This window comes from Cydia amplana, chromosome 9 (genome assembly GCF_948474715.1).
Source record: "Cydia amplana chromosome 9, ilCydAmpl1.1, whole genome shotgun sequence".
NCBI lineage: Eukaryota > Metazoa > Arthropoda > Insecta > Lepidoptera > Tortricidae > Cydia > Cydia amplana.
Window position 1 is genome coordinate 1157607 of NC_086077.1, and position 14650 is coordinate 1172256.

The 14650-nt window shown below is 46.0% G+C and overlaps 1 protein-coding gene across 1 annotated transcript in view; it reads right to left on the bottom strand.

Moving 5' to 3' along the window:
* LOC134650937 (klaroid protein-like) overlaps positions 1-14650 on the bottom strand; it is a 49730-nt gene that overhangs the window by 12762 nt on the left and 22318 nt on the right. Inside the window, exons 3-7 of the mRNA XM_063505892.1 lie at positions 12176-12279; positions 10270-10425; positions 5729-5918; positions 1891-2083; positions 930-1036 (exon numbers count right to left, since the gene is read on the bottom strand). Of these exons, the coding sequence (XP_063361962.1) occupies positions 930-1036; positions 1891-2083; positions 5729-5918; positions 10270-10425; positions 12176-12279 (750 nt within the window). The remainder of the gene's footprint in view (positions 1-929; positions 1037-1890; positions 2084-5728; positions 5919-10269; positions 10426-12175; positions 12280-14650) is intronic.

Here is a 14650-nt window from a genome sequence, read left to right on the forward strand (position 1 = left end):
GCAATTTTTTATCAATTAACCAGGTTTTCCATTTAAGCAGGTCGTATCAATTAACGAGGTTCAAAAATTCGTTGTTGCAATTATAGAGGTTCTCATTATGCGTTCTAAGAAATTGCTTTTATGGAGGTTCAAATAACCATACATTAGTTACTGCTTATAATCATTTGGGTTTTTTTTTTAATAATCCCTTGAATTGTAGAAGAAAGTTTTATTGGAATGTAAAAAGCATATTATGTTTTTGATTTAATCAAAACTATTTCACCTACTAGTCTGTGATAGATACCCAATTAATAAATTGAATTCTGGGTGAAGATTTAAAATAAAATTATCATTGCTATTAAAATATTGTTTCTGCTCTCTACAAGTCTACATTATTTCAATTACAGAGGTCTTACTTATAGACTCGTGTCAATTATAGAGGTAATAAGAAGAGCTAAAATAACGGATTTTTTTGCACAGTGTCAATTATAGAGGTCTTAGTTGCGATGTGGTCAATTACAGAGGTAAAATTACGAAAAGAACTAAAATCTAAATTTCAATTATAGAGGTTCAAAATTTTCAATTATAGAGGCCTTCTGGTCTCAAGGGACCGGGACCGGACCTTTGGTTGCAATTATTGAGGTTTTGCATTTATCCAGGTGTCAATTAACCAGGTTTCACTGTATTTCAAGTTAAAGTGTCATTCTATGGAACTTGATGACTATGTAAATAAGCCGCCATATTGAAATTGTCAAAAAATATGAATTTACAAGTGACTTGTTTACATAGTTAGCAAGTTCCATTTACTTTTTAACATGGTAAATGACCATAAATACTATAAATAAAACGAGGCACTTCAATTGAAATACACAATTCTGGAAACAAGACGACTTCGGACCTCATTATGAATAAGACTTGACATGTGTCGGAAACCGTAAGTATTTACTTACGGTTTCCGTAACAGTGGTGACGGTGGTGGTGAAGACGCTCCTGATGGCGCTGTACACCCAGTAGAAAGGCGCCGCGACCGCTGACGCGCTCCGGGACAGTATGCCAGCTGAAATTATACCATTTGTTACCATAGGGCTGTTGACACATGTTGAATTTTATAACTAAATCTAGTTGAATATTTATCACAATACATTGGAATTAGCACATGATTGGCGCGACAGTATCTCGGGGCGAGATAGACTACCCGTCCCTCTTTTATGAACACAGAAAAAGACGTTACGGGTAGTCTATTTCGCCGCGAGATACTGTCGCGCCAATCATGTGCTAGGAGTGCCGTGTGATACAATAATACTTAGTAGTGGGTTACCTTCCTGCGATCACCTCTCGTCTACGGATAGTCTGTACGAAAAGAGAAGAGTCGTGGATTGTATGAGGCCCAATACATTCCACGACTCTTTTCTTTCCGAACAGACTCTAGCGGTGCGACGGTCCAACGACCAACCGTAAGTGTTTGTCACGATGGTCGTTATAGGGTCGGTTGCACCAAACTGTTCGTATCGTTAAAGAGTTCGCTAAATTTATATGTAAGGAAAGTTTCATAGTAAAGCGCCGGGGCGCGCGCGCTGACGTTGATCAGTCTGTCAAATGTGGTCGGTGCAACTGGCCCATAGTCATCACTTCATCAGATAATCCACTAGGGTGGCTCACTCCGCGATTTCGTCGCTTTGCTACAGGTAGTTAAAAGTACATCCGTTCCACACCAATTTTGGTGGCTAGCCATAAGTCGCGCGTGGCGCTGTCGCCACCTAGCGGCCATATCTGTGCTGATCGTAACAGACGCGTTTTGTTAGAGAGTGAGTCTTCTGTACCTAGTACTATTATTTATTCTGTGGCTATACATAGAAGCCTCCTGTGACCTAGTATCTGTCCCCACCATATGATCAGTAGACACGTGTTTACCTTGCTGCGGTCTCCGCTCCGTGTACGGGTAGCGGTGCGACGGACCGAGGACGCTACGGTAGGTGTTAGTGACGGTGGTGGTGATGGTGGTGACGATGGTCACCAGCAGGCGGGTGATCCACCAGCGCTGGTCGACGGGGGCGTAGCCGCCGTTGCCGCGGAAGTACGACTCGTCGTCCGAGCTGTCTATTGACTGTGAAACAAAAATATATAATTGTTAAAAATTATCGGAAGAGAAAGATTTTCCTGCAAATGAATTTGTCGGTCGTTTGCAGACAGCCAATATTAATATTACTATATTATTTGCCGAAAAAAAAGAGAATGAATACTCATTTGAAAGTGTTATAAATAGCAATCTGACTTTGAATGTACGTATGTTGATCATATTGCAAATCGAACTGAGATTCGGACAATCTGCCGCCGCGGGGTGAGGTAATTCCATTCGGGGCGGGGTAGAGCGTGACAGTTCTGTATGAAATACTATTACTAATTCTGCGCAAACAGAAATGGGTCTATTCAGGAATAGTTAACATGTATGTTTAGCAGTTTTTGAACCACTGTTGTGTACTCACGGTGTATCTCTTCCTGCAGCCGCTAGTCCAGGCCGCCACGTCCACCTCGTCCGCGGTGGTGTTGGGCCCCTGCACGCGGAACTGCGACAGCGACCGCCGCGACATGTTGGGGCGGCCGGCTGCCCCGACACTCAGTACTCACGGTGTATCTCTTCCTGCAGCCGCTAGTCCAGGCCGCCACGTCCACCTCGTCCGCGGTGGTGTTGGGCCCCTGCACGCGGAACTGCGACAGCGACCGCCGCGACATGTTGGGGCGGCCGGCTGCCCCGACACTCAGTACTCACGGTGTATCTCTTCCTGCAGCCGCTAGTCCAGGCCGCCACGTCCACCTCGTCCGCGGTGGTGTTGGGCCCCTGCACGCGGAACTGCGACAGCGACCGCCGCGACATGTTGGGGCGGCCGGCTGCCCCGACACTCAGTACTCACGGTGTATCTCTTCCTGCAGCCGCTAGTCCAGGCCGCCACGTCCACCTCGTCCGCGGTGGTGTTGGGCCCCTGCACGCGGAACTGCGACAGCGACCGCCGCGACATGTTGGGGCGGCCGGCTGCCCCGACACTCAGTACTCACGGTGTATCTCTTCCTGCAGCCGCTAGTCCAGGCCGCCACGTCCACCTCGTCCGCGGTGGTGTTGGGCCCCTGCACGCGGAACTGCGACAGCGACCGCCGCGACATGTTGGGGCGGCCGGCTGCCCCGATACTCAGTACTCACGGTGTATCTCTTCCTGCAGCCGCTAGTCCAGGCCGCCACGTCCACCTCGTCCGCGGTGGTGTTGGGCCCCTGCACGCGGAACTGCGACAGCGACCGCCGCGACATGTTGGGGCGGCCGGCTGCCCCGATACTCAGTACTCACGGTGTATCTCTTCCTGCAGCCGCTAGTCCAGGCCGCCACGTCCACCTCGTCCGCGGTGGTGTTGGGCCCCTGCACGCGGAACTGCGACAGCGACCGCCGCGACATGTTGGGGCGGCCGGCTGCCCCGATACTCAGTACTCACGGTGTATCTCTTCCTGCAGCCGCTAGTCCAGGCCGCCACGTCCACCTCGTCCGCGGTGGTGTTGGGCCCCTGCACGCGGAACTGCGACAGCGACCGCCGCGACATGTTGGGGCGGCCGGCTGCCCCGATACTCAGTACTCACGGTGTATCTCTTCCTGCAGCCGCTAGTCCAGGCCGCCACGTCCACCTCGTCCGCGGTGGTGTTGGGCCCCTGCACGCGGAACTGCGACAGCGACCGCCGCGACATGTTGGGGCGGCCGGCTGCCCCGATACTCAGTACTCACGGTGTATCTCTTCCTGCAGCCGCTAGTCCAGGCCGCCACGTCCACCTCGTCCGCGGTGGTGTTGGGCCCCTGCACGCGGAACTGCGACAGCGACCGCCGCGACATGTTGGGGCGGCCGGCTGCCCCGATACTCAGTACTCACGGTGTATCTCTTCCTGCAGCCGCTAGTCCAGGCCGCCACGTCCACCTCGTCCGCGGTGGTGTTGGGCCCCTGCACGCGGAACTGCGACAGCGACCGCCGCGACATGTTGGGGCGGCCGGCTGCCCCGATACTCAGTACTCACGGTGTATCTCTTCCTGCAGCCGCTAGTCCAGGCCGCCACGTCCACCTCGTCCGCGGTGGTGTTGGGCCCCTGCACGCGGAACTGCGACAGCGACCGCCGCGACATGTTGGGGCGGCCGGCTGCCCCGATACTCAGTACTCACGGTGTATCTCTTCCTGCAGCCGCTAGTCCAGGCCGCCACGTCCACCTCGTCCGCGGTGGTGTTGGGCCCCTGCACGCGGAACTGCGACAGCGACCGCCGCGACATGTTGGGGCGGCCGGCTGCCCCGATACTCAGTACTCACGGTGTATCTCTTCCTGCAGCCGCTAGTCCAGGCCGCCACGTCCACCTCGTCCGCGGTGGTGTTGGGCCCCTGCACGCGGAACTGCGACAGCGACCGCCGCGACATGTTGGGGCGGCCGGCTGCCCCGATACTCAGTACTCACGGTGTATCTCTTCCTGCAGCCGCTAGTCCAGGCCGCCACGTCCACCTCGTCCGCGGTGGTGTTGGGCCCCTGCACGCGGAACTGCGACAGCGACCGCCGCGACATGTTGGGGCGGCCGGCTGCCCCGATACTCAGTACTCACGGTGTATCTCTTCCTGCAGCCGCTAGTCCAGGCCGCCACGTCCACCTCGTCCGCGGTGGTGTTGGGCCCCTGCACGCGGAACTGCGACAGCGACCGCCGCGACATGTTGGGGCGGCCGGCTGCCCCGATACTCAGTACTCACGGTGTATCTCTTCCTGCAGCCGCTAGTCCAGGCCGCCACGTCCACCTCGTCCGCGGTGGTGTTGGGCCCCTGCACGCGGAACTGCGACAGCGACCGCCGCGACATGTTGGGGCGGCCGGCTGCCCCGATACTCAGTACTCACGGTGTATCTCTTCCTGCAGCCGCTAGTCCAGGCCGCCACGTCCACCTCGTCCGCGGTGGTGTTGGGCCCCTGCACGCGGAACTGCGACAGCGACCGCCGCGACATGTTGGGGCGGCCGGCTGCCCCGATACTCAGTACTCACGGTGTATCTCTTCCTGCAGCCGCTAGTCCAGGCCGCCACGTCCACCTCGTCCGCGGTGGTGTTGGGCCCCTGCACGCGGAACTGCGACAGCGACCGCCGCGACATGTTGGGGCGGCCGGCTGCCCCGATACTCAGTACTCACGGTGTATCTCTTCCTGCAGCCGCTAGTCCAGGCCGCCACGTCCACCTCGTCCGCGGTGGTGTTGGGCCCCTGCACGCGGAACTGCGACAGCGACCGCCGCGACATGTTGGGGCGGCCGGCTGCCCCGATACTCAGTACTCACGGTGTATCTCTTCCTGCAGCCGCTAGTCCAGGCCGCCACGTCCACCTCGTCCGCGGTGGTGTTGGGCCCCTGCACGCGGAACTGCGACAGCGACCGCCGCGACATGTTGGGGCGGCCGGCTGCCCCGATACTCAGTACTCACGGTGTATCTCTTCCTGCAGCCGCTAGTCCAGGCCGCCACGTCCACCTCGTCCGCGGTGGTGTTGGGCCCCTGCACGCGGAACTGCGACAGCGACCGCCGCGACATGTTGGGGCGGCCGGCTGCCCCGATACTCAGTACTCACGGTGTATCTCTTCCTGCAGCCGCTAGTCCAGGCCGCCACGTCCACCTCGTCCGCGGTGGTGTTGGGCCCCTGCACGCGGAACTGCGACAGCGACCGCCGCGACATGTTGGGGCGGCCGGCTGCCCCGATACTCAGTACTCACGGTGTATCTCTTCCTGCAGCCGCTAGTCCAGGCCGCCACGTCCACCTCGTCCGCGGTGGTGTTGGGCCCCTGCACGCGGAACTGCGACAGCGACCGCCGCGACATGTTGGGCACGGCCACCTGGCCCGGCGCCAGCTCCACGCGGTCCTTCGAGAGGGGGGAGTACGTGTAGTCCGTCTTGGGATATTTACTGGAAACATTTGAAAATTGATTGTAGTGCAGGTTTTAATGAGTCGGCAACAAGAACGTGGTACTGCTGTACCACTACTATTAACCGCTTATCATAAGCGAGTTATTATGCTCAACAGACATGGTATAAAAATATCTTAATCAATCGAAGCTATTATTCTGATTGTGTTTCTGCGTTGGATTGAAAGACGGACACTAATGATAGGAAAAATACATTTTAATACAAAACTTCAAATAGCCTGGTTTAAAATAGCGAACTGAAATATAGTTACATTGTTGAGTTACATATTTTAAATTGAAAATAAATATAGAACGAAATGTATACCTAAACTACCATGAGTACATAGAGACTGTTCAGAAAGAAAAGAGTTGTGGAATGTATTGGGCCCCATACATTCCACGACTTTTCTCTTTCCGCTCAGACTAAGTATTTTCTAACCATATCGTATGTGAATTAGAGCGTTCCCGCAAACGAACAGACGTGCGTCTAGTTCTCATATTGGAAATTCCTGTTTTAATATTTATTCACTCCTCAACACAAATATGTGTGTTAATAAGAATTAGAACACAAAATTAATTGCGTTTACAGAATATTTATTATTTATCAATTGTCAAGCTGACAGTTAGAAAGTCATAAGATGGTTTGTTGGATTTATTGAGGTTTACTCACTTCTAGAAAGTCAAGAAATAGGTTCATAATGAAATGGTTTGGGTTTTTGGCACAAAAATATACATATGTATATGCGAATTCAGTGCTAAACTGTACTCTATTCATCCATTAGGGATTAAAAGTTAAAGCGTATATTGAAAGAATAGTAGAACATAAAGAGAAGAAACTATCTCATTTTACAATCTCTCATTTTGCGGAACTGCTAGGTTAGAGAATATAATACCGCGCCTAGTGATTTAGCACTTGGTGTCAGTGTGAGACTAGGCCCCGTAGACAACATGTCAATCCCTAACGCTACGTAGCGGACGAAACGCAACTGTCACTTTCACTATCACAAGAGTGATAGAGAGACAAAAGCGATTCGATGGCGAAGCGCAAGCGATCGTCACCTTGGTTAGACCGCTAGGACGGACTCTAACTTCGCTTAAAAGCCTCCTGTAAACATTGCACAAAGCACGCGTACCTGACGATATCAGTGCATCGCAGTCCATACATGGCTGGGCAGCCGGCGGTGCGGAACTAACAGGTTTGCGTCACAATCACAACAACACTTGTTACATTAACATTACACTCGATTTGCATGCGTTACATGTCATGTGTAATGTAATGCTCTTATCACTGCTCAGATTATGTGTACATTGCGTTTACTGTCTACGTAATCTGTGTTAAGGTTTTTTCTTAAGAATGGAGCTTATCAAATACGCTATTGTGAATTTAATATATATATATCGGTATATATAACACAATATGAATTTTTAAAATGAGTCAGTGAAGGCAACTACCACTTCCTTGAAAAGATATTTAACTTTTTAATTAAAGACTATTGATATTAACAAATGATTGGAACTACTACTATGTGGTAGGTCACAATAATAGTTTTTTTTTTGTTTATGTAATTTGTATACGTGAGAAATTTCAAATCTAATGTTTACCCAACTGATTTAAACCAAACATTAAATCAAAATTGAGTTTTAATGGTACAAACAAGTACGATTGTCCACTTTATACTGTTAGATTTCTTATAATTATAATGAGGTAACAATTTTGATACCATGAAGTATTTTACAATCTATCTATATCCTTCTGGGTAATCTGGGTAATGCAAAACATAAATCGTTTCACAATTCAAACACATCACTTCAATTTTTGACTCACAAGTCATATTTTTCACTTCAACTCATTTTAAATGGGATTATAGAATCCTTAGAGACCTATTTGATGCCACTGTAATTCAATATGTCAAAGAACTATCACCGAGTCAAATCCAACTTCCAATTCACTATTTACCCGACTACGGCAAAAGTATTACAGAAAGGTTATGATTTAAGGAGTCAATTTTATAACAACAGTTTTTAGCAATCCAGCAATTAGGATCATTTACAAACACTCCGACTAGTCGCGTCGCGCCGCGACCGGCGCCGCGCTCTTTTGGCATTTGCAGTTGCAAATATAGAAATAGAACTCATTTATTGTGCATGACGGAAATACTGTCTGGCAGATATACGTAACAAAATTGGAGACAATGTTGCGAGTGCATCCTTGGAAAGTTTGTTAAAACTCGGTTTTCAGCAACATGTAAAGTCTATTTTTTTATTCCGTAGACTGAAATGACAGTTAATAGTATGAAATGACATTTCATGTTCATAGAATTAACTGTCATTTCAGTCTACGGAATAAAAAAATAGACTTTAGCTTACAAAAATAGGAACTACTTACCTAACATATGTCTTTGAAATTATTTTGCTATAAGTACCTATATGTTGCTAACATGGCGCTGGAAGTCGCCAGCAACATGCTGAGATGGGCTATTTCGTGACACTTTATTTTCAGTATGTTTTTTTATGTAGGAATGTCTATTGTATGTGTGTTTACTAATAAACTATTCTATTCTATAAAATGCAACAATTAGGTATGTGTATTTATATTTAGGGGAATCAACATGCCTATGCCTGCTTAGTTTATTATTAGAACTTCAAAAACTACAACATCTGTAATTACAAAAGTGCAATTGTTTTCGTCTGATTAATGTACACACGAGTCTCGAATTTTGCTGGTAACGACTTGTAAATTCTTCTTTTCGCCAGTGGCGATAAACCGGGTCGTTAGTTTATCAAGTATCACTTACGTATCCAATTAAAGAACCATCAAGAATTTATTTAAAGATACACTTAGAGTATAAGTTTGTGTTGCGTTCATAAAAAGAGCAGCATCCATTCATCGTTCAATGTATTATTTAGCGGTGTTCAACTTGCTTTGCTATTAAGTACCTATCTTGAATCTCATAATCTTCAATAAAAGAAAGACGTATGTTTAGTTTTAGATACTAGAGATATGCCATAAGTTCCTTACTTCCGAAGACAGCAAGAATACAAATTACACAGAGTAGAACCCTAAGACAAAACAAATACTCGTAACTCCTATTGGAACAGGTTAGTTTTCGCAATATTATATTTAAAAATGTATAATTAAAATGTGAAATCACTTACGTTACGGTCAGTTCTACCGTTTCCACGTCCGTTACCGTTATCACGTCCATTTTTAAGAATACTTATATTATTATCAATAGAATGTCAATAAATATAATAAAACTGAATTCAATGTCAATTAATAAATAATACTTTAAATAAACATGTCGGTTGCCAGCCAGCTGGTGAATTAATTGATCTGTCTGATGGTGGGTAGTTTGACTTTAAGAAGAGTACCCGTTATTTTAAAAACAAAATGTCAAGTTCTTTGACTTTTTAGTTGAGAAAGTATCTTCAGCATCTATTTTTTAATTATTTTATGCTGGTTTCTAAAGTTATAATGTACTTTAAATAATAAGTTAATAACTGATATGTTTAAATAAAAAAGTTACCTGCACATCTTGAATTTCAAACCTATATCAATATTTGTTCAGATTATATATTACGAAATGTAATTGGATATCGAGAATTTAACTATTTAAGTAACAAGTACACCCTATACCGTGGTGAATGCTACACTAACATGAATACTAATAGACAGGAAAAAGCTAATTCATTTTATTCATTATCAAAAACAGGAAAAATCTATTTCAGTCGGCCTTGAGCGTGCTCTAAAAATCTTTATAAATATGTACGAATTTCACGATGGAGCTTTTACTGCACTTGGCGAGTTGGCAATGATGCGTTTTGCGACATTTTATGGATTCTTGGAGTTATCGTTGCACGGCATCGCCTCCTCCAATACAATTATGCCCCGGCTTCGCACGGGTTAACAAATTATACATAAACCTTCCTATTGAATCACTATCTATTTAAAAAAAAAAACGCATCAAGATCCATTGCGTAGTAGATCTAAGCATACATAGGGACAAATTAAATGAGCTAATTTTCTATGAATCTCGAGTTTTATTGACTCTGAGAGTCTGTGCCTGCCTGTGTCTTGGGTGAATGAATAGTTTAGCAAGCCATTTCCATCAGTAGAAAAAGGCGGCAAATTTAAAAATTGTAGGCGCAAAGGGTTGGAAAATTTGAAATTAGCGCCTTTTCCTACTGACAAAGTAGGTTGCCAGAGTATACTTGCTACATCCATAGTGTTTTCGCTCCCGTTCAAGTTCGCCTTTTGTGTTGAATGTGCAACTTTGGAATGGAACCTTACACTGAGCCTGGTCCGATATGCTCTTGGGCGATTTATTTGTATGTATTACGAGTATACTCACTTCCAGTATTCGCCGGCCATCTTGTAAAGGCGGTAGGGCAGGTGTTCCCGATTGGGGTCGCGGTCCAGTAGGCAGGTGGCGTCCGCTAGGGCCTGCTCGGCGAACGAGCTGTCCGTGGAACACGCGCTGTGCGCCGGGCTGCTGAAACGCGTCGATCTGTGGAATAATCAATCGGTTTAGTACAAGGAACGAAGTTCAACGAAACGAAGGATCGACTTTAAAATCGAAGGTGGCCAGTTCGAGCCCCGACACGTAGTCGTAGAGTCGTACATACCAGGGATGTTACGGATGCCGATTTTTTGACATCCGCGGATTCGGATGCGGATTTTTAAAGGCTCACATCCGCGGATGCGGATGTCAAGATAGGTACATAAAAAACGTCAAATATTACATTTTAGTAATTTTTATTTAAAAAAACCGGCCAAGTGCGAGTCGGACTCGCGTTCCAAGGGTTCCGTACATTAAGTCCCACTTACTGCTAATTTATAATAGGTTTTTTTGGATAATGACTAAATTACCTAGCAGTCTAGCACTTACGCCGATGCTAAGACGTTCCTGTACCGAACTGTTCCACATCCGCATCCGCATTAAATCCGCATCGATTTTATGCGGATGCGGATGTTGAAAATAATGCGGAAGTTCCGCGGTTGCGGATGCGGATATTCGCAACATCCCTGGTGCATACCAATTACTATGGAATTCATCAATACCATTTTCACCAGTCGCTTTAAGAATACATGAGTAACTTTAATAAAGTCTAGTTTCCCGTCTGGGTTGAAAGGTATATGACTCTCTTAAAAAATAGCGCCTGCGATATTACTTGGCATAAGGTTACAATAGCGCACCCCGAGAGACATTTGGGCACCTCCCGTTTTAGTACATTCCTAACCGGTTACTATGTACCTATTAAAAAGTGTTTGATGCAACAGAGTGGATTAGTTGGTTGAGAAGTATTTTTCAAGTAAACAAAAAGAGCACACACGCGTTTTGTGCTTGCTTGGTGACCTTCGAGAAGCGGTCTATAGGCAGATTATGAGTTATGACGTAGATTAAACAAAATAAAAATACTTTCTGGCTGAACTAGCTAGCAGCGTCTACATTTTTATTATTTATCTCGTAAAAACAGCATTTTAAACGTTTTCGACCTTGAGTTTGTAATTATTATGAATTAGACGGTACATTAGTTGCAGCATTCATAAGAATGACAGCCGATATAACCGCCGTGACCTGTTACTACATTTACGTCTGAAATTGCAACGTAAATATATTCGTGGGTAAAAATTTGGCATCGAGCCAGTGTGTGTTACTATTAAACGCCAACTTTCAAACAGTACCTAAACACACCGGAACGTCGTACGCACATGCGGTGGTAATGGCAACAGCTATAGGAAAGGCCGATGATAGCTAATTGGCCGATGGCGCTCATCTAGATTGCATACGATAGAGACAGAAGATGGTCCTTAACGGTGTACGGAAAACATATACCTAAACAAAGTGAGATTCAATTTGCTTCCTAAGTATTCGCGTGTAAACTGAGTGGGCGCTCAAGTGGGGCGTGCGGCGCAGCGTCCATGTTAAACTAATGCAAACGTATGTGAGCCTCAGGTCGCTGCTATAGATCCTTGGACGCTCGACGCTACGCGCCGCTGGGCCCGCTGGACGCTTGCCACTAGGGCTTAAAGGGGGCCACAGATTACCAGTTTGCCGGACGATATCAGCCTGTCGCCTTTTGCGTTTAACTGACAGACTGATATAAGACTATAAGTTTAACACTTATTCGCAAACCAAACTGACGACCGGGGTCCTAAAACTTCTCATTCACACTTGCATAGTCGAAGCAAGATTGAAAGAGATAGTATGATTTCATCTGTTTGGTTTGCGGATAGTTATGAAGGAAGTAACATACCTGTCGGCGGTGGCATTGGCATGGATGGGGCTGAGCGTGAGGTCCGCCAGCGTCTGGTAGCGGCTGGTGGTGGATACTCGCTCATACTGGCTGTTCACCTCGTTCTGTCGACAAAACAATAAATTAATCAACTGTATTTTATATCAAAGCAAAATTAACCAATAAGTTTCTTCAACGAGAGTCATTATAGTACAATTATCGACTTTTCTCTGCTTAATCCAAGGGACCGGGCATGGCGTGTAATGGGATAAGCGCATTTGACATATATCTCACGAATTTAAGCCAATCGTGCAGTCTAACGCATCTATATATGTAGTTGCGACCAATCGCGCGCGTGATGCGAAGTCATCAACCAATCGCGTTGTAGCGGTGTCACACTGCTGTACTGGCCCCAATCCTATTGCCCGTAAGGCCAATCCTGAGAAGAAAATGTTACAAAAAGTGTTACACTTCGGTGATATAGTAAAAAATCAATGTGTAAACAGGCCCTAAGGTATGATTATGTGCTTCGTCGTGCTAAATATTATGTGGAAAAAATAATCGAACGATCAAACAAAATCCTATAGGTTTAAGTTCGGTAGAACTAGGTAGGGTGAAGTAGGTATACTTCGAGCTGTCCTTATATATGGTTACATAATAAATATAATAATCCTAACTACAAAAATTATTTCATGGTATACCAGAAGCCCACGCCCACCGAGCGTCAGAGCCATTGTAATAGCCCTGGGGTCGTTACCACACCTTATCATAAATCAGCCTAATCCAATTTGGGTGAAAATGGGTGCATTCAACCTACATAACGTGACATAACGATTTTACGCTGCAGTCACGCTTTTTTTTAGTAATACATTGAATGTTATGCTACATGACAGGCATTACAGGCATAGCCTAGTGTGGGGCCACACGACATTGATATTTGTTAATAAGGTTTTTTCTTTTAAATAAATATTATTCTTATTTACAGGTAAACGTATTTGTCGAAATATAAATGTTATAATACTATGTTACTTAATGTTGCATTAGATATCTTCAATCATATCATATTTCTAACGGAACTAACGAACACGGAACACGAAGTGAATTATCGTGGGCGTCGGTTATGCAGAACGCTTATTTCTTATTTCAAATCAAATTAACCGTTTAATCCAATTTGAGGATTAAATTACAATCTGAAGCGAGCGAGTAGCATTAACAGTGTAAAACAGTAAGCAGACAATAAACTTAACGGTCGTTAGGTGCTACCGGATTTATTCATGCCGGATAAAAAAGGGTTGTAAAAACTATAAATTAATTAAGCACACTAGGCACAAGCAAGCACACGTAACGAATTGATTAACGTTAAATATGGTGGCAGAAACAGTCATCCCATAGATATCTATAAAACGGTTCTATAGTTTCTATATTAAGCGTATTTTAATGACGTTACCCGACGGTTTGGTGCTACCGTCCTCTAATCTCTGTTGATCTGTCAAAATTAGTCATGTCGGGCGATAAAACTTGATTGTAGTTACACGCTTAATCGGATTATTCGTGTAGCGGACCGACACGCGAGCAAAATCGCTACCGCTTATGAGCTTGGGCAACCGCAGATCACACCACCTCGTACGTCACCTATTATCCGAGCGGCCGGTCTGCGCCCGCGCACCCGCGCGCCTCACCCCGCCAATACCTAAAGCCTGCTCAGTCGATCGCCGTTCAATGCGATCCTAGCCTTTGCCTAACTCACACGCGCGCTTGCTTTGTATCGAGTCATTCTTTGCAATTCGCTTTGCTATCCGCTTTACTTTTTCGCTTTGTGTTGTACTTCGTTGTGTTTAGTTATTTCTTAATTTCCTATTCAGTGTTAATTGTTTCTTTTCTAAATTTAGTGTTCTTTCTTTCTTCATTATTAAATATTAAAGTGTAAACTGTAAATTCCTTCTGTGATATTAAATTAAATAGTTATATAAATTGTGCCGCGCATTTTTTCATAAAGATCGCATTCGCTCCCTATAAGCTAACGCAAGCTACCGAGTTCGATTCTCGGTTACGTTCCCTTGTATCCACACTGGTGACCACCCGACTTTGGACATCATGGCTGGCGATGATGCAGCTGGATCTGGGAAGCCGGGACCGGGAGCACAGGGCAACGGCAGTGGACAGAATACGGCGCATGCTGACGCGCCAACCGGCGCTGGCGGCGTAAACATGTCGGGCGGTGGTCTAAGTGCAGGCGGTAGCGGAATTTCTAGTGAGCTGTTTCGTGTTGGTGTACGTATTCCACCATTCTGGCCAGAGGAACCTGAGGTATGGTTTGCACAAGTAGAACTCCAATTTGAACTTTCAAACGTCACAAGCGACGGTACTAAATTTAATTTCGTGGCATCTCAGCTGGACCAGGAGTATGCACGGACGATGAAGGATATTTTAGTTAATCCACCCAAGACAGGCAGGTATGATAAATTTAAAAGTGAGCTAATCAAGCGCATATCTGCG